Raw genomic sequence first — 20,728 nt, forward strand, 5'->3', positions numbered from 1 at the left:
TTCAAAAAAATTAAAAGCAACAACAAAATGTTATGTGAGAAACTGATGACTTACTGTATGGGAGCTTAACAGTTACACATTGTGAATCAATGTGGTCACTGATTCCAAAGCGGTTTTCAGCTTTGATACGGAATTGGTATTCTTCTCCTGTTGTTAGCTTCATGACTTTAATAATGCTTCTAGCAACTGTTGCAGACACCTCAGACCAAGCAGCAGTACTTGTTTCTCTTTTCAGAACAATATAGTTGGTAACTTGACTTCCACCATCATTATGCGGTGGCTGCCATTTGAGAGTTACGCTTTCTTCAGTGATATCACTAACAACAACAGGACCAACAGGAGGACCTGGTCTGTCTAGCACTACAATGTTAATGAATGATTTAGTGGTTCCACTGGAGTTGGCAGCAGTGATGTCATATCTACCAGCATCACCAGCCATACTTTCTTTAAGGTTAATGATGATACTTTCTGCTGTGGTTTCTGTATTAAACCTCATGGTTGCTTTCAATGGAACACCATCTCTGGCTAATGTCATCTTTGGCAATGGTTTTCCAGAAATTGGAATTTCAACCTTTAGGTTCGATCCCGCTCTAATGTACACAGTGTTATGTGGGAAGCCCTTCATATCAATCTCAGGAGATTCTGAAAAACAAAACGTTTCCAAAACATTACAAATGTGAGGTTTTAAAATTGATTTTTTTTAATGTGTGCAAACATTTCATCATGTGTTTTAATGTCAGCAGACTTACCCAGTTGTTCTCTCACTGTAATAGGGAGCAGGAGTTCTTTAGGATCACTTAGACCAGCTTGATTTTCTGCAGACACTCTGAAGAAATAGTCAACATTCTCTTTGAGACCGTGGACAACATGATGAGTTGTCTTTACAACTGCACATTTAACCCATTTTTGCTGTCCTTTCTCAAGAGCTTCAATGAGGTAGCTCACAATTCTGCTTCCACCATCATGTTCTGGTTTCAGCCATGACAGAGAAATGCTGTCTTTAGTGACACCAGTTACTCCAAGCTTTTCTGGTGGGCTTGGTTTTTCTAAGATAAAAAAGATTCAACATAACAGGATAATTAATACAACACACATTTTCTTTTTTACTTTGGCAAGAATATCATTTGAATTGAGAAAAGTATATATTTTACTTGGAATCTATATGAATAGATTTTTTAATACTTAGATAATTGCAATATTTAAAGTATAAATTATTAATGGTTTTCTCTTATATTTGTAAAACCCTTAAGAACATCTTTGGTGCTGTATAAACATTAACAACTTCAAAGTAATTATTACAACTAATAATTATTTTATGTTAAATATTTTAAGCATATATATGTAATTTATGCTATAAGTATTTTTATTGTTGAAACAAACCTGTTATTTTAACTCCTTCTTTGGTCTCAGTGGGTACTCCAACACCAAATTCATTTTCTCCAGAGACTCTGAAGTAGTAAACAGCACCTTCTTGAAGACTGGTAACTTTGTAGGAAAGGCGATGGCAATTGTTGGTTATAGTGACCCAAGCCTTCTTGCTAGCTTCTCGTTTTTCAATGTAATAGTTCTTCACAAGAGCACCGCCATCATTCTCAGGAACATCCCAGGATAACACTGCAGATTCTTTTGTTACATCTTTTACAGCAATATTAGATGGAGGTCCAGGGGAATCAAGAACTTTGACAACTAAGGTCAAGGTAGCTGTGCTCAGGATATTTTGTAATGTTAATGCATATTTTCCAGAATCATTTCTTGTTGCTTTCTCAATGGTCAGTGAGGTACAATAATCTGAAGAATCAATAGACGCTCGTGTACGGAGATCTGTCTCTGGTTTATTCCACATTACATTTGGGACTGGTTTTCCCCTGAAAGGTACGGTCATTGTAAAAGATTCACCAGCCTTTACAATTAAAGTCTTTCGCATTTCACTATCAATATCAAAGGCAGGTTCTTCCTCTCTTTCCTTTGCTACCTGAGGTTCTGAGACATCACTTGGATCACTAGCACCAACTTTGTTGATAGATCTTACTCTGAAGACATATTCAGACCCTGATGTTAGCCCAATTACAGTGTACTCTGTGCCTCTTAAATTTTGAATAGCTATTGACCAGTCAGTTTCATCAGTTTTCTTGTATTCCACTGTGTACCCAGTAACTGGGGCACCTCCATCAAATAATGGCTTTGTCCATCCAATTGTTATATTTGCTCTTGTTGAGTCCAGAATCTTAGGTTTAGATGGAGGAGATGGTATGAAAACTGGATCTTCTGCCCGAATCAATGGTGAAGTGTCACTTGGAAGACTGAGACCAGCAGCATTTTCTGCATAAACCCGATATTCATATTCACATCCGTCTCGAAGACCTAATGACTTAACTCTTAGATCATAAACTGGTTTTTTGTTTACACGGATCCATCGTAGGCTATTTTTCTCACGTCTTTCAATTATGTATCCAGAGATCTCATTTCCTCCATCACTGTCGGGCCTTGCCCAGCACAGGGTCATGGAATCCTTTGTCACACTGGTTATCTCTAAAGATTTAGGTGGATTTGGAACTGTAAATGGATCTAGGGCCTTGACTGCATAGCTCTCCAAAGCTTCACCAACACCATATTTGTTAACTCCCATCACTCTGAAGATGTATTCGTTTCCTTTAAGTAGTTTTGTTACTTTACAGGATGTTGTTCTAAGCTCTCCTTCACAAAGTGTCCATGCAATTCTACTGGTCTCACGTTTTTCTACAATATAATAATCAATATCTGCACCTCCATTTTCTTGGGGTGGTCCCCATGACAGGTGACACTTTTCAGCAGTAAGGCCAGTTATTTCTAATGGGCCTGCAGGTGGGCCGGGTCTATCAAGTACTTTGCAGTTAACAGCCAAAGATCTTGTTCCTGCAACATTTTGTAGTGTTAATACATACTGACCCGAATCCCGTCGAATGCAATCCTTCACAGTTATCGCAGTAGTGTGATCTGTTGAGACTATTTCAACTCTTGCTTTTTCCTCAATCTCTTTGCCATCCTTTGTCCATGAAATCACAGGTGAAGGTCGTCCTGCAATATCAGCATTGATTTTAAGGACCTCTCCAGCTTTAACAACAACAACGTCCCTAAATTTGACATCCATCATGATTCTTGGAGCATCAACATCATCTTTTACAGTCACAGGTCCAGTTGATTCAGATGGCTCACTAAAGAGTCCAGCAGCGTTCTTTGCAATAACATGGAATTCATATCGCTGATCTTCTGTAAGTCCAGTCACATCAAAGAAAGTTTCTTGTATGTTTGTGAAATTGCATTTTAGCCAACGGCCATCTGGTAGCTCTCTGCGCTCAATAATATATCCTGTAATCTTAGCTCCACCATCATATTCTGGTTTGGACCATGACAATGAGACACATGTTCTTGTAATATTAGTAACTTCTGGCTGACCAGGAGGATCACATGGATCTCTTGCAGCAGCTGGTTCACATGATTTACTGCATTTGCCTATTCCTGCAATATTTTCAGCATACACACGATATTCATACATTAGTCCTTCTTCAAGGCCAGTGACCTTCATTTGTGTATCACTTATGAGGCTTTTGTTTACTTTTGTCCAAAGAATGCTGCTTCTTTCTTTCCTTTCAAGATGATATCCAATTACTTTGCTACCTCCGTCATTGACTGGTTCCTGCCAACTTACAGTCATGAAAGTTTTAGTTGCATGTACTACTTGAGGAGTTCCAGGTGGACCAGGTGGCTTAAATGGATACTCTGCAACAACAAAGGGAGACTCAACATAGGTGCTCCTACCATAGCGGTTTTCTGCACACACACGGAACTGATATTCAGATCCTGTGGTTAGACGGACTACTTTAATCGATGTTCTTGCAACTGCTGCAGACACTACATCCCATATTGTTGTGGTAGTTTCTCGCTTCTCCACAATGTAATTGCTAATATGGCAGCCACCATCATACACTGGAGGTTTCCAAGATAAAGTTACATTATCTGCGCTAACACTGTCAATATGTACATCAGATGGAGGTCCTGGTCTGTCAAGAACAATTACAGTGATAGAAAATGTTGTAGATCCAGCACTGTTGGAAATACATAATTCATAATTTCCAACATCGTCCTTTGAAGCTTCCTTGAAGGTCAGCAAAGTTGAAGTCTTTGATGTTTGAACATTTACTCTAGTTGTCTCTTTTAAGGTCTGTCCATCTTTCCTCCAGCTAGCTGTTGGTGGAGGCCTACCTCTGATCGGCACATCAATCTTAAGATCATCTCCAGCTTTAACACTGAAAGTATTGAAAAGAAGTTCAGCAGAAGGCTGGATTTCAATATCTTTTGCAACTACTGGAACTCCAAGTTGTCTTGGATCACTCTTCCCTTTTTCATTAACAGCAATCACTCTGAAAGTGTATTCCTCTCCCTTACTTAAGCCTGTTATTGTTGCTTCTAGTGTCTTAACTTGGGTACAAGTGCTCCATTTTTCACTTCCTTTAGTTTGCATTTCCACTATATAACCAGTAATTTTACTGCCACCATCACTCTCTGGTTTCTCCCATGTAATCGTAGCAGTGTTGCGAGTCACATCTACAAGAGTTACTTTTCCAGGTGGATACGGTGGTTCAGAAACCTTAACTGGTTCAGCTGTTTCTGCTGGCAAACCAACCCCATATTCATTTGCTGCCAAGACACGGAAGTAGTAAATGCATCCTTCCTGTAGTTGATCAATTTTGAAAGTATTTTTAGTGCAGTTATTTGTAACAGTGGCATATGCCTTTCTAGTAGATTCTCGCTTTTCAATGATGTAGTTTGTAATTTTAGCTCCACCATCAATAAGTGGTGGTTCCCAGGCTAATGCTACTGAATCTCTCTTAACTTCTCTGATTGTCAAGTTAACAGGTGCACTGGGGGAATCAAGGACTCTGACATTAACAAAAGCTGATTTTTTGCCACTATTATTTTCTAAAGTCAGGTTGTATCTACCACTGTCAAATCTGTTTACATTATCAATGACCAGCATTGTATATGAACTGGTAACCTCAATCTGAGCTCGGTCACTAATGGTGCCTTCTGCTTTTTCCCATTTGACTTCAGGTTCTGGTCTTCCTTTGATGGTAACAAACAGACGTAATGTACCACTCGCACGTACAGTGACTACTTTTCTGAGATCCGCATCTAGTTCGATTTCAGGAGGTTCTATTTTGTCAGCTGCAATGACTGTACCAGGTATAGTTGCAGGTTCCCCGACTCCTTCAGAGTTAATGGCACAGATGCGGAAATTGTATTGATGGTTTTCTTTAAGTTTTGTTACAGTGAACTGTTTTCCTTGTAGTCCTGTTGGTGGTGTGCAAGTAATCCATTCATCAGCAGTATCTTCTTTTACTTCCACAACATATCCCTTAATGGGAGCACCACCATCATAAATAGGCTTGTTCCATGCAAGTGACACTGATGATCTGGAAGTGTCTGTCACCTTTGGATTACTTGGTGGGCCTGGTGGATACAGTGCATCACATGCACGATAGAAAATGGATGGCTCACTAGACTCACCTACACCAGCTGCATTTTCAGCAGAAACCCTGAATTCATAGAAATGCCCATCTGTAAGTCCAGTTACTCTGAACCGCAAGTCTGTTAGCCTTTTCTTATGGCACTTGGTCCATCGAATACCATCTTTGTCTCGCTTTTCAAGTATGTAACCTTCAATTTCAGCTCCGCCATTGTCTGTTGGACGACCCCATGTTACAATCATAGAATCTTTTGTGATTGCTGAAACTTCTGGCACTGAAGGAGGACCCGGAGGTTTGTATGGATTACAAGCCACAACAGGCTCAGATTCCAGTGGTTCTCCAATTCCAAATTTGTTCACAGCCATTACACGGAAAATATATTCATTGCCTGGAAGGAGTTTGGTTACTTTGTGGCTAAGAGCTTGCACATCAGATGCCACTAGTGTCCAGGAAAGTCTGCTTGTCTCTCTCTTCTCAATGATGTAATGTGAGATGCTAGAACCGCCATCATGTAAAGGTGGGGCCCATGCCAAGTAACATTTTTCTGCAGTGACACCTGTAATCTTCAAAGGACCCTCTGGAGGTCCTGGCCTGTCAAGCACTTTTACTGTGATTGGTATAGATTTTGTACCCCCAACATTGCTGAGTTTAAGTGAGTAGTGACCTCCATCAATTCTTACACAGTCTTTGACCGTGAGAGTTGTTCTCTGAAGTGTAGATTTAATTTCCATTCTTGCAGTTGTTTCTTCAAGCTCTTTTCCATCTTTTGACCATGTAATGTCAGGAATAGGTTTACCATGGATGTCAGCCTCAAGAACAAAGGTTTCTCCGGCATGAACAACAATGACATCTTTGTATTTTGGATCCAATGACGCTCTTGGTGCTTCAATTTCGTCTCTAGCAGTAATTGGCCCTGTGCTTTCAGATGGTTCACTCAAGCTACCAGCTGCATTTCTTGCAATTACTCTAAATTCATATATTTGGTTTTCAACAAGACCAGTTACTGTAAATTCTGTTTCCAGTACATTTGTAAAGCTGGCTTTCATCCAACGACCTTCAGGTAGTTCTTTCTTTTCTACAATATATCCAGTTATTTTGCTACCACCATCATACTCAGGTTTTTTCCAGTTCATTGTGACATAATTTCTTGTAATAACAACGGGATCTGGGCGGCCAGGTGGATCACATGGATCATGGGCAGCATACAGTTCAGATACTTTGCTAACTTTACCAATGCCAACAATGTTTTCAGCAGAAACTCTGAACTCATATTCAAGACCTTCTTCAAGGCCATCTGTTTTATATTTGGTGTCTGGAATGAGGGCCTTGTTCAACTTTGTCCAAAGAATGCTGTTTTTATCTTTACGCTCAAGATGGTAGCCAAGAACCTTGCTTCCTCCATCATTAACTGGTTCGTTCCACTGTACAATCATATGGTCTTTGGAAGCTGATGTAACAAATGGCGTTCCAGGTGCCCCAGGTTCTTTATATGGGTATTGCACAACAACTGCCTTAGAATCCAGTGGAGGGCTCTTTCCATATCTGTTTTCAGCACAAATTCTAAACTGGTATTCAGAACTTGTTTTAAGATTTGCCACTTTGATTGTTGTTCTTGCAACTGTTGCTGATACCATCTGCCAGGTGGTGGTGGTTGTGTCACGTTTCTCTACTATGTAGTTGGTTATCTGGCAGCCTCCATTATAATCTGGTGCGTCCCATGATAAGACAACAAAGTTTGCGCTAACTTCATCAAAGCGAACAGGTCCTCGTGGAGAGCCTGGCTTGTCAAGTACAATTATGCTCAGGTGCTCTGTAGCCGTGCCTGCTGTGTTTGATGCTGTTACTGTATATTTGCCAAAGTCATCCTTATTGCTTTCTTTAATATGTAAGATAGTGGATGTTGGTGTGTCATGGACATTTAACCTGGTTGTCTGTTTAAGTGACTGCTCATCTTTTGTCCAAGTAATCTTAGGGGTGGGTCGGCCTATAAATGGTACTTCTATCTTAAGATCTTCTCCAGCCTGGACACTGTAAGTATTAAACATCAGCTTGAAACTTGGCTCAATTGTCAAATCTTTAGCTATCACAGGAATTGCAAGTGCTCTGGGATCACTTTTGCCTTTTTCATTGTAGGCTATCACACGGAACTGATATTCTTGATCTGAACTCAAACCGGGTACAACTACACTGCACACTTTGGTCTCAGTGACAGCACTCCATTTTTCTATTCCTTTAGGCTGCATTTCAACTATGTACCCCAAAATTCTGCTACCTCCATCATGTTCAGGTTTCTCCCACATAAGTGATGCACTTGTGTGAGTCACATCAGTGAGACTGACTTTCCCAGGAGGCAAAGGTGGCTCTGAGGCTTTCATAGCATCTATAGTTTCAGCTGGAATACCAATTCCAAATTCATTTTCAGCCATAACTCTGAAATAATAAGTTGCTCCTTCTGTAAGGTTTTCAACTTTAAAGCTTGTTTTGCCACATTTAGCACTCACATTTGCATATGCCTTTCTGGTTGACTCACGTTTGTCAATCACGTAATTCTTTATTTTTGCACCACCATCATTAGCGGGTAGTTCCCAGGATAGTACTGCATGATTTTTCTTAACATCTTTTACTACTAAATTTTGTGGTGGTCCTGGTGTGTCAAGGACTTTTACTGTAACAAATGCAGACTTCGATCCACTGCTGTTCTCTAACTTAAGAATGTACTTTCCAGTATCATTTCTATCACAGTTATCGATGGATAGTTGTGTGTAGTTTATGCTTTTTTCAATTTGAACCTTATCTGTAAATTCACCTTCTTCCCGAGACCATGTGATTTCAGGTGTTGGTCGTCCTCTGAATGGTATGTGAATCCTAGCAGATCCACCAGCTCTAACCAATATTCCTTTCCTTAGTTCTGAATCAATATCAAGTTCAGGAGCTTCAAGCTTGTCTTCTGGTTTAATAGTTCCAGGAACTGATGCAGCCTCTCCTACACCAACTTTATTGAGGGCACACACTCGTACTTTATATTCCTGATGTTCAATAAGTTTTCTAATCTCAAATCGAGTGACACGCAGCCCAGTCTGTGGAGTAGCTACTGTCCATTCTTCTTCCTCTGCTTTACAGAGCTCCACAATGTATCCTTGGATTTCACTACCACCATCATAAATAGGTTTACCCCAACCAAGTGTAATTGAATTTTTGGTGGTATCTACAACATGAGCATTAGTGGGTGGACCAGGTTTGAACACAGGGTCACAAGCTTTAAAATAAGGAGAAGCTTGGCTCGGTTCACCAGTTCCAGCAGCATTTTCAGCAGATACTCTGAATTCATACTCATGATCTTCTGTTAGTCCAGTGACTCTTAATCGCAAATCTGTAATTCTGCGTTTATTACATTTTGTCCATCTGATGCCAGCTCTGTCTCTCTTTTCTACAATGTAACCAATAATTTCACTGCCTCCATCACTATCTGGCCTGCTCCAGCAGACAGTCATGGAATCCTTTGTGATGTTAGTAATTTCCAGTGCCTTTGGTGGACCAGGAACCACAAATGGATTTTTCATAAGTACTGGAATAGACTCCAGAGGCTCACCAACACCATATTTGTTAACTGCCATTATACGGAAAATATACTCATTACCTTCCAAAAGTTTTGTTACTTTCAGCATTGTGGCTACAGCATCTGAAGCAACAACAGTCCAGGCAAGGCGGCTAGTTTCTCTCTTCTCAACAATGTAATGAGAAATGTCACTACCACCGTCATGGAGTGGTGGATTCCATGACAATGAACATTTTTCAGAAGTAATTCCAGTAACCTGAACTGGGCCTTCTGGCGGACCTGGTCTGTCCAATACTTTTACATTTATGGGTACTGACTTTGTTCCTGCAATGTTAGAGGCTTGTAAAATGTACTGTCCACCATCAACTCTAATGGCATCTTTTACAATAACTAATGCCTTGAAATCAGTGTTCTTTATCTCACATCTAGCAGTTTCTTCAAGTTCCTTATCGCCTTTGAACCACTTAATGGTAGGTAGTGGCTTTCCATGGACATCAGCCTCAAGTTTGAACATTTCTCCAGCATTTACAACAACTGTATCTTTGTATTGTGGATCCATTGAGATTCTTGGAAGCTCAACTTCATCCTTTGCTGTTATTGGTCCTGTACTATCAGAGGGTTTGCTTATTGCACCTGCAGCATTCTTTGCAATGACTCTAAATTCATATCTTTGATCTTCAGTAAGCCCTGTTACGGTGAACTGAGTTTCAATGACATTTGTGAAGCTAGCTTTCATCCAGCGACCATCAGGCAAGTCACGTTTTTCTACAATATAACCAGTAATCTTGCTACCTCCATCATATTCTGGTTTGATCCATTGTAGAGTAATTGAGCTTCTTTTAACAATTATGGCTTCTGGGCATCCTGGAGGATCACAGGGGTCTCGGGCTACATAGCACTCTGAAACTTTGCTTGCTTTTCCTACACCAACAATATTTTCTGCAGAAACCCTAAATTCATATTCAATGCTTTCTTCAAGGTTAGTTGTTTTATAATGCGTGTCTTGGATAATGGTCTTATTTATTTTTGTCCATAAAATGCTGTTTCTTTCCTTTCTCTCAAGATGGTAACCCAAAACTTTACTTCCACCATCATTAATTGGTTCATGCCACTGTACAACCATAGAGTCTTTTGTTACTGTTGTCACAAATGGTGTGCCAGGAGGACCGGGTTCTTTATAGGGGTACTGAGCTACAACTGGTTCAGATTCCAAGGCAAAGCTCTGTCCATACCTGTTTTCAGCAAATATTCTAAACTGATATTCTGAGCCAGTTTTCAGTTTAGTCACTTTTAGGGTAGTTCTTGCAACAGCAGCTGAAACCGTTTCCCATACAGTGGTTGTTGTATCTCTCTTATGAACAATGTAGTTGGTGATTTGGCAGCCACCTGTATACAGCGGAGGATTCCATGATACTGTAATGCTTTCAGCACTAATATCATCAAACTTTACAGGCCCTCTTGGAGGATCAGGCTTGTCTAGTGTTATAATCTCAACAGATGCAGACTTTTGTCCAATAACATTAGCAACTGTGATTCCGTACATGCCACTGTCCTCTTTGTGTGTTTCTTTAATATTCAGTACAGTGAGATTAGGCAAATCATTAATATTAACTCTTGTTGTCTGCTTTAACAGTTGGCCATCTTTTGTCCAAGTAACAGTTGGTGTAGGTCGACCAGAAATTGGTATTTCTACTTTTAGATCTTGTCCCACCTGGATACTGTAACTGTGGAATGCAGGTCTTACATCTGGTTCAATAACAAGGTCTTTGGCGACCACTGGAACCGCAAGAGATCGTGGATCACTCTTGCCTTTTTCATTTACAGCTATTACTCTAAATAGATATTCTTCTCCTTGAGTTAGGTTAGTAATCAGTGCTTCAAGTGCTTTTACACATGCACATTCTGACCATTTGTCACTGCCCTTAACTTGCATCTCAACAATATATTGTAAGATTTTGCTACCGCCATCATGTTCCGGCTTTGACCAGTTTAGCGATACACTATTTCTTGTGACATCATCAACTGTTATTTTCCCTGGAGGTTGAGGAACTTCAGCAACCTTAATTGGGTCAATGGTTTCTGCAGGAAGGCCAATTCCAAATTCATTCTCAGCAGTGACTCTGAAGTAGTAATTGCTGCCCTCCTGAAGTTGGTCTACTTTCCATGAGGTCTTGTGGCAATTTGTTGCAACAGCTGCATAGGCCTTTCTTGTTGCTTCACGCTTTTCAACAATATAATTTTTTATTTTTGCGCCACCATCCAGTAAAGGAGGTTCCCATGAAAGTGAAACAGAGTCTTTGGTGATCTCCTTAATTTTTAGGTTAACAGGTGGACTTGGGGTATCCAGTACCCTTACACTGACAAAGGCAGACTTCATTCCACTACTGTTTTCTAAAGTAAGAATGTATTTTCCAGTATCAAATCTGTTAACATTGTCAAGAACAAGGGAAGTGAAGCTGCTAGTAATGTCAATAATAGCTGCCTCTCTGATCTCACCATCCATTTTACCCCATTTTACTTCAGGGGTTGGACGCCCTCTAATAGGAACAAATAATCTTAAGGAACCACCTGCCCTTACATTTACAATTTTCCTTAAGTCTAGGTCAAGATCAAGGTCTGGAGCTTCCAATTTTTCTTCAACAATAACAGAACCAGGAACATCAGCATGCTCTCCAACTCCAGCTTTATTAACAGCACAGATACGGAATTTATATTCATGTTTTTCTAATAAATTTTCTACTTCCATATTTGTTTTCTTGATTCCAGTTGGTGGGGTACAAATTGTCCAGTCACCAACACTTACATCACATTTTTCAACAATGTATCCCTGGATTTCACTGCCACCATCATAGATTGGTTTGCCCCATGAAAGGAAAACTGAAGATCTTGTCACATCTATAGCTTTGGGATTATTAGGCGGACCTGGCTTGTAAATAGGATCACAAGCCTTATAGTAAGTGGAAGGTAGGCTTGGTTCACTAAGACCAGCAGCATTTTCAGCTGATACTCTGTACTCATAGTCATGGTTCTCTATAAGTCCAGTCACCCTGTATCTCAGTTCACTAACCAAACGCTTGTTGCATCTTGTCCAGCGAATGCCTTCTTTATCTCGTTTTTCAAGAACATAGCCCAGAATTTCACTACCACCATCTGAGGCTGGCCTTTCCCATACAACAATCATTGAATCTTTGGTAACGGCTGAGACTTCTGGGGCATTTGGTGGAAGTGGGACAACAAATGGGTTCTTTGCAATTACTGGTTCAGATTCAAGAGGTTCACCAACACCATATTTGTTTACAGCCATGATACGGAAGACATATTCATTTCCTTCCAAAAGTTTTGTAATTTTGCAACTAAGGGCTTGCACACTGGAGTCCACTACAGTCCAAACTAAGCGGCTGGTTTCTCTTCTTTCAACAATGTAGTGTGAAATGTTACTACCACCATCCTGTAGTGGGGGTTTCCAAGCTAACACACATTTTTCAGCAGTAACTCCTGTTATATCAACAGGCCCTTCAGGTGGCCCAGGTCTATCAAGAACTTTGACATGAACAGAAGCTGTTTTTTCACCTGCAACATTCTTTGCCAGCAATACATAATGACCACTATCAACACGAATGGCTTCTTTTACACTGAGGCTTGTTGCAAAATCTGTGCTTTTTATTTCCAAATGAACCGTGTTTGCTAATTCGTGATCACCTTTTAGCCAGTGAATGGAAGGTAATGGTTTGCCATAAACATCAGCATCAATCTTGAATGACTCACCAGCATTTACTATAATTGTTTCTTTATATTTTGGATCCATACTTATACGAGGTGGCTCTACTTCGTCTTTGACTGTGATTGCCCCTGAGCTTTCAGATGGTTCACTGAAAACACCTGCAGCATTTCTTGCTATGACACGGAACTCATACCTCTGATTTTCTGCTAGGCCAGTTACTGCAAACTGAGTCTCAATGACATTTGTAAAGCTTGCTTTCATCCAGCGACCATCTGGTAACTCCTTCTTTTCAACAATGTAGCCTGTGATTTTGCTTCCACCATCATATTCAGGTTTCTTCCACTGAAGGGTTACTGAGTTCCTTGTGACAATTACTGGTTCTGGACGACCTGGAGGATCACATGGGTCATGTGCTGTATAACATTCAGACACTTTACTTGCCTTTCCAATACCCACTATATTTTCTGCATAAACTCTGAACTCATATTCAAGTCCCTCTTCAAGGCCAGTTGTCTTAAATTTAGTGTCAGGAATAGATGTTTTGTTTAGTTTAACCCAGAGGATGCTATTTCGTTCTTTGCGTTCCAAATGGTACCCAATGATCTTGCTACCTCCATCATTGACTGGTTCATGCCACTGTACCACCATGCTATCTTTTGAGTGAACCGATACAAAAGGTGTTCCAGGTGGACCAGGAACTTTGAATGGATATTGGGCTACAACAGACTCTGATGTGAGATATGTACTCTTTCCATATCTGTTCTCAGCTGCAATTCTGAACTGATATTCACTCCCAGTCTTTAATCTACAGGCTTTTATTGTTGTTCTGGCAACAGTAGCTGACACAATGTGCCAGACAGTAGTAGAAGTGTCCCGTTTTTCTACAATATAATTGTTGATAGAGCTGCCACCATCATATATTGGTGGTTCCCAGGAAATGGTGATACTATCTGCTGTTACTTCATCTACCTTTACTGGTCCAGTTGGAGGCCCTGGTTTATCAAGGACAACAATATTAAGAGTTTCAGTAACTTCACCTGCAGAATTTGTAAGTTTGACTAAATATAGTCCAACGTCATCTTTGCAGGCTTCTTTTATTGTTAGCAATGCGCTGTTTTCTGAACTTTCTGCATTTACTCTAGTAGTCTGTTTCAGTGGCACATTGTCTTTATGCCATAATACAGCTGGTTTGGGTCGACCAACAAATGGGACGTCAACCTTTAAGTCCTCTCCTGCTAGGACACTGAAAGTGGTGAACAACAATTTGAAAGCTGGTGGAATCACAAGATCTTTTGCAACCACAGGTATGCCCAGTTGTCGAGGATCGCTGATACCTTTTTCATTCTGAGCTGAAACACGGAAGGAATATTCCTCCCCTTGTATCAGTCCAGTTATAGTGGCTTCAGTAACTTTTACCGTAGCACAAATTGCCCACTTTTCACTGCCTTTGCTTTGCATTTCTACAATATAACCCAGAATTCTGCTACCTCCATCATGTTCAGGTTTTTCCCATGACAAGGATACACTATTTCTTGTCACATCTAGCAAAGTTATCTTTCCTGGTGGCAGTGGTCTTTCTGACACTTTCACCGATTCTGGAGTTTCAACTGGAAGGCCTATTCCATACTCATTTTCAGCTAGGACTCTGAAATAATAGTTGCAACCTTCCTGCAGGTTGTCTACTTTCCAGCTGGTCTTGTGGCAATTGGCAATAACAGTTGAATAAGCTTTTCTTGTTGATTCACGCTTTTCAACGATATAATTTTTTATTTTTGAACCTCCATCTATGAGAGGAGGCTCCCATGTGAGTGTAACAGATGATTTCGTTACTTCTTTTATTTTTAAATCTTGTGGTGCTCCAGGTGTATCAAGAACCCTGACATTTACAAATGCTGATTTACTGCCTGAACTATTTTCTATTGTCAATATATACTTGCCACTATCAAATCTGTTTACATTTCCAACAGTAAGTAGAGTATAAGAGCTTGTTGATTCAATGGTAGCTTTATCTAAAGACTCTCCATGTTCTCTTGTCCATTTCACTTCAGGTGCTGGTCTTCCTTTGATTGGGACAAAAAGTCTTAAAGTACAGCAGGCTCTGATATTGACAACTTTACGTAGTTCTGCATCCAGTTCAATCTCTGGAGGTAGCATTCTTTCTTCAGCCTTTGGTGATCCAGGAACAAGGGCAGGTTCTCCAATGCCTTCAGAGTTCATGGCATATATTCGGATTTTATACTCCTGGTTTTCTTTGAGATCCGTGATGGTAAAGGAAGTAGCCTTCAGTCCTGCTGATGGAGTTACAATTTTCCATTCATCTTCTTCAGGTAGTGCTATCTCAACCATATAACCCGTGATTTCTGAGCCACCATCATAAATTGGTTTATTCCAAGCTATTGTAATTGAGGACTTGCTAGTGTCTAAAACACGAGGATTACCTGGTGGACCGGGCTTGAACACAGTATCACAAGCTTTATAGAATTGACTGGTTGGACTTGGTTCACTAATTCCAGCAGCATTTTCAGCCATTATTCTATATTCATACTCATGACCCTCTGTCAGTCCAGATACTTTATAGCGTAAGTCCGTAACAACCCGTTTGTTACATTTCACCCAGCGTAGTCCAGCTCTGTCACGGCGTTCTACAATGTAATTGGTTATTGGGCTTCCACCATCAGAATCAGGACGTCCCCAACAGACAATCATAGAATCTTTTGTAATTGCTGTAACTTCAGGTGTTTTGGGTGGATCAGGTGGCACATATGGATTTACTGCAAGAATAGGCTCTGATTCCAGGACCTCGCCAACCCCATATTTGTTAACAGCCATGACACGGAACACATATTCGTTGCCTTTTAATAGGTTAGTGACCTTCTGTTTAGTTACTGGAACTTCTGAGGCCACGTTTGTCCATGCTAGTCTGCTGGTTTCTCGTTTTTCAACCACATAGTGGTCAATCTTTGCTCCTCCATCATCCAGTGGTGGTAACCATGAGAGTAGGCATTTTTCACTTGTAACCTCAGACACAGCCAAAGGCCCTTCGGGTGGACCAGGTCTATCAAGAACTTTAACATTGAAGATATGCTTTGCAAAGCCACCAGGATTAGAAGCAGTAAGTGTATATGCACCGCCATCTCTTCTGGCAGAATCTTTGTTGATCACAACAGTAGAGAAATCTGCCTTTTTTATTTCTAATTTTGCTGTGTCTTCTAGCTCTTTTTCATCTTTTGTCCATGTCAGGGTTGGTGGAGGTCGACCTGCAACATCAGCCTCAAGTCTGAAAACTTCACCTGCTTTCAGTACTAAAGTGTCCTTGTATTTGGCATCCACCATTATCCTTGGTGCTTCAATGTCATCTCTGCATGTTATTGCATCTGATGGCTCAGATGGCTGGCTAACTGCACCAGCAGCATTTCTGGCAATCACACGGAATTCATAAGCAGCATCTTCTGTCAGACCACTGACAGTGAAATCTGTCTCTAGTATATTGCTAAAGTTAGCCTTTAGCCAGCGACCATTAGGAAGGTCTCTCTTTTCAACAGTGTAACCAGTTATCTTAAAACCTCCATCATATTCTGGTTTAGTCCACTTAAGTGTTACTGCATGTCTTGTAATGTTGAGAGGTATTGGTTTACCAGGTGGATCTATAGGGTCCAGAGCAAACACTGGATCAGATGGTTTGCTTGGTTTACTTTTGCCAGCCATATTTTCTGCTATAACACGGAATTCATATGCAATGCCATCAGTAAGTCCACTTGATTTAAAGATATTGCCTACCACCAATGCTTTACTTACAGTCTGCCAAAGAATGCTATTTCGTTCTTTTCTTTCAACATGATATCCCAAAATTGGACTTCCACCATCAGTAATAGGCTCATTCCAGCTAATGGTCATTGACTCTTTTGTGACTGCAATCACCTGAGGAGTACCTGGAGGCCCAGGAACCTTAAATGGATAGTTGGCAATTACAGGCTCTGAAGAAATGGCTGGTCCCGTTCCATATCTGTTTTGAGCTTTAACACGGAACTGATACTCAACTCCAGTAGTAAGATGAGTAGCTTTAAACATGGTACGTATAACAGTGGTTGCTAACTCAGTCCATGTGGTACTGTCAGTCTGACGCATTTCTACAACATAATTACTTATTGGTACCCCTCCATCATTCTGAGGAGGTTCCCATGAGAAAATTACAAAGTCAGATGAAACTTCATCAAATTTGATTGGTCCCATAGGAGGGCCAGGAATATCATGAACCTGGACAGTGATCACATCACTAACTTCTCCAACAATATTTTTAGCTGATAGGGGATAGCGGCCACTGTCATTTCTTGTGCATTCATTGATGGTTAGTATGGTCGCAGTTGCAGTGTTTTCAAAGTTTACCCTTTGTGTCTGCTTAAGCAGCTGGTCTTCTTTTTTCCATGTCACAATTGGTCTTGGACGACCAAGCACAGGGATCTCAATTTTGATGTTGTCACCAGCTCTGGCAATTACTGATTTCTGGTAAATTCCACGGAGGTCAAATTCAGGAAGCATCATCTGCTCTTTAACAACAACTGGTCTGCTTTCTCTTGGATCACTTCTTCCAGCACTATTAACTGCCATAACCTGGAAAGTATATTCCTCATTTTCAGTTAGATTCTTCACGACATAGTCTAATGTTTTCACAGTTGTGATGTGTGTCCACTGAGTGGAACCTTTTTTCTGTGCTTCAATTATATAACCAGTGATCTTGCTACCACCATCATGTTCTGGCTTTGGCCAAGCCAGGCTAACTGTGCTCTTTGTTATATCCATAATATTGAGGCTCTCAGGTGGTGATGGTGCTTCAGAGGCTCTTACAGGTTCTGCAGTTTCAGCTGGTTCACCAATCCCGAACTCATTTTCAGCCAGCACTCTGAAGTAATATTCACATCCTTCAACCAAATTAGGAATCCTAAGGGAACATTTCTGGCAGTTGGTGGTGACGGTTGAATATGACTTTCGTGTTGCTTCCCGTTTTTCAACAATATAATTTGTTATACGTGAGCCACCATCTAATAGAGGCATATCCCAGTGCAGGATGATGCTGTCTTTAGTTATTTCCCTAGGCTTAAGATTTATTGGTGGTCCTGGTGTATCCAAGACTTTTACATTTACAAAGCCAGTTTTCTTACCAGCAGCATTTTCAAGGGTCATTACATATTTTCCAGCATCATATCTATTACATTCTGTCATAATAAGTAGAGTAAAAGAGTCTGTATTTTCAATGTTGGCACGTGCTTTAAGTGGGATATCATCTTTCGTCCATGTAACTTCAGGAGTTGGGCGACCTTTAATTGGCACAAATATCCGAATACTCAATCCAGCTCTAACAACAAGTGTTCTTCTCAGCTCAGCATCTAATTCAAAATCAGGAACCATTTCCCGATCTTTGATTTCAACGCTTGGAATCTGTGCTGGTTCACCAGCACCCACAGCATTGATGGCAATGATTCTAAAATTGTATTTGGCTCCTGGCTGGAGATTAGCAACAACAAATTCAGTGATTCTTAAAGCAGTTCCTGTTGTGTCTTTTACCCATTCTTCTTCTCCTTCCTTTTGATGCTCTACTGTGTAGCCAATGATGTCAAGTCCACCATCATAATGAGGCTTGCCCCATGTTAAAGAAGCACTGGTCTTTGTAGTATCAATCACTCGTGGGTTTGAAGGTGGACCTGGTGGATCTGTAGTAATGAAAAAAAGACAAAATCCCCACATTATATTAGACATGAGTTTTTATAGGTAACCAAAATATTAATACTCTATGGTGAACTCTGCAGTAAAGACATGATACTAACATGCAGCATCTTTAATTAGTACTGGGTTTGAAGCATCACTTGGTGGTCCAACCCCTGCTCTATTTTCTGCACTGACGCGGAATTCATATTCATTTCCTTCTTGGAGTCCAGTCACTTTGCATCTAAGGTCTGAAACTGGTTTCTTCGTTACTCTGACCCATCTCAAACCTTTCTTTTCTTTCCTTTCCACGTAGTAGCCTGTGATCTCACTACCACCGTCATCAATTGGCCTTTTCCAGGTAACAGCTGCACTATTTTTAGTTACATTTGTTACTTCTGGTTTTCCAGGAGGACCTGGGGGACCTAATAGGGAAAAAATACAGAGTTTTTGAAACATACATGAGCCTTGAAATACTATAATGAGCACTTGGTTAAAATGTTAACCTTTTCTACTTACCAAATCTATCCACCATTTTAACTGGTTCTGACTGTACTGGTTCACCCTTGCCGTACTGGTTCACAGCTGAGACACGGAAGATGTATTCATTTCCTTGAATGAGCTTGCTAACAACATGCCTGCAAGTTTCAATATTTTCAGCAATTAAAGTCCACAGGAGTCGGCTAGTTTCTCTCTTTTCAAGTACATAAGACTTGATGGGTGATCCACCATCTTCTGCAGGAGCTGACCACGTAAGAGTAGCTTTTTCAGCTGAGACGTTGCTGACCTCAATAGGCCCAGGGGGTCCAGGTACATCTAAAACTTTCACATGCACATGCTCCTGTTTAGTTCCAAAAGGATTGCTTGCAGTGATTGTGTATTCACCAGAATCTTTCCTGGCTGCATATTTGACATTAAGTGTGGAGGAAGTTGGAGTTGTTTCAATGTGTACAATATCTGAAGGCTTATAGTCTTTTCCTGCTTTGGACCATGCTGAAGTTGGAAGTGGTTTGCCACGGATGCTAATAGCAGACATTGTAATGGTATCTCCTGCTTTGACAATCAAGCCTTCTTTCAAAGTAGGATCAATAACAATAGTTGGTGCCTCTGTAAAAGAAAAGCACGTTTGTCAGAAAAGAGAGCAAGAGAGTAGGTTTTAAACAATAATTTAACAAACCAATCGACTCCCCTATATTTTTGATAGGGTCTACGCACCATACTCATCCTTGCATATTATGGTTCCTGTAGGTTCTGATGGAGGACTGATAGCACCAGCAGTGTTCTTTGCTCTAATTCTGAACTCATACTTCCCACCTTCAAAAAGGTCAGTTACAGTAAATGCACAGTCTGGAACATTCACATGATTAGCTTTTGTCCAAGACTTTGAAGGCAAGTCACGTTTTTCAACTATGTAGCCAATTAACTTATGTCCACCATCATACTTCGGTTCTGTCCAAATGAGAGTTACTGAGTTCCTAGTTATAGTGATAACTTCAGGTTTCCCAGGAGGATCTTAAAAAAAATCAAAATAAAACTATAGTAAAACAAACGCCAATTTTTTCAACCCGCAGAATTTTCTTTTTTCTTCTGATGACTTACCAATGGGATCAAGTGCCACGATTGGTTCAGATGGCAGGCTTGGTTTACCTACTCCTGCCAGGTTGATTGCCATCACTCTGAATTCGTATTCCAGACCTTCAGTTAACCCTGTTACTCTGAAGTCTTTCATCCTTAATGGAGTCTTGTTAGCTCTCTTCCACAGAAGGCTATTTCTTTCTTTAAATTCAAGGTGATAACCTACAAAGATGAATAGTAAAATGTAAAATAGCAGGTAATATTACAAAAATTTTCATTTTCACAGTCAACTGCCCACCATACTATGCTGTATCTGTATGAAAGATTGGATCAGCTACTGTTGCAAGAACATTTAAAGGTAGATTAAGGAATAGATATGAATGTAAATTATATATATATGCAGTTACATGATTTGTGAATGCAAATGCTAATTTATGCATGCAAATATGAATTTATATAGGTGCACCTATTGTCCCTTCCTTACAAGATTTGGCCATATGCGCATGAAACAGCTATAATGTCACAAGTCCTCTTTTTTTTTTTTCTAACTTTCACTGAATCTTAATTTTTTTATTATTATTTTAAAAACAAGCATATATACTAAAAGAATGAAAAAGAAGTATAATTCTAAAAATATATAAGTAAGGGGTACATTAAAACAAATAAAGTAATAGT

At 40.2% G+C, this 20,728-nt stretch overlaps 1 protein-coding gene across 1 annotated transcript in view; it reads right to left on the bottom strand.

Annotated features, from left to right (window-relative positions):
• Positions 1–20,728, bottom strand: part of TTN (titin) — a 468,699-nt gene that overhangs the window by 27,150 nt on the left and 420,821 nt on the right. The window contains exons 307-313 of the mRNA XM_073306908.1: positions 20,078–20,275; positions 19,694–19,990; positions 18,998–19,585; positions 18,601–18,903; positions 1,381–18,486; positions 750–1,046; positions 55–642 (exon numbers count right to left, since the gene is read on the bottom strand). Coding sequence (XP_073163009.1) covers positions 55–642; positions 750–1,046; positions 1,381–18,486; positions 18,601–18,903; positions 18,998–19,585; positions 19,694–19,990; positions 20,078–20,275 — 19,377 coding nt within the window. The remainder of the gene's footprint in view (positions 1–54; positions 643–749; positions 1,047–1,380; positions 18,487–18,600; positions 18,904–18,997; positions 19,586–19,693; positions 19,991–20,077; positions 20,276–20,728) is intronic.

This window comes from Lepidochelys kempii, chromosome 11 (assembly GCF_965140265.1).
Source record: "Lepidochelys kempii isolate rLepKem1 chromosome 11, rLepKem1.hap2, whole genome shotgun sequence".
NCBI classification, from domain to species: domain Eukaryota; kingdom Metazoa; phylum Chordata; order Testudines; family Cheloniidae; genus Lepidochelys; species Lepidochelys kempii.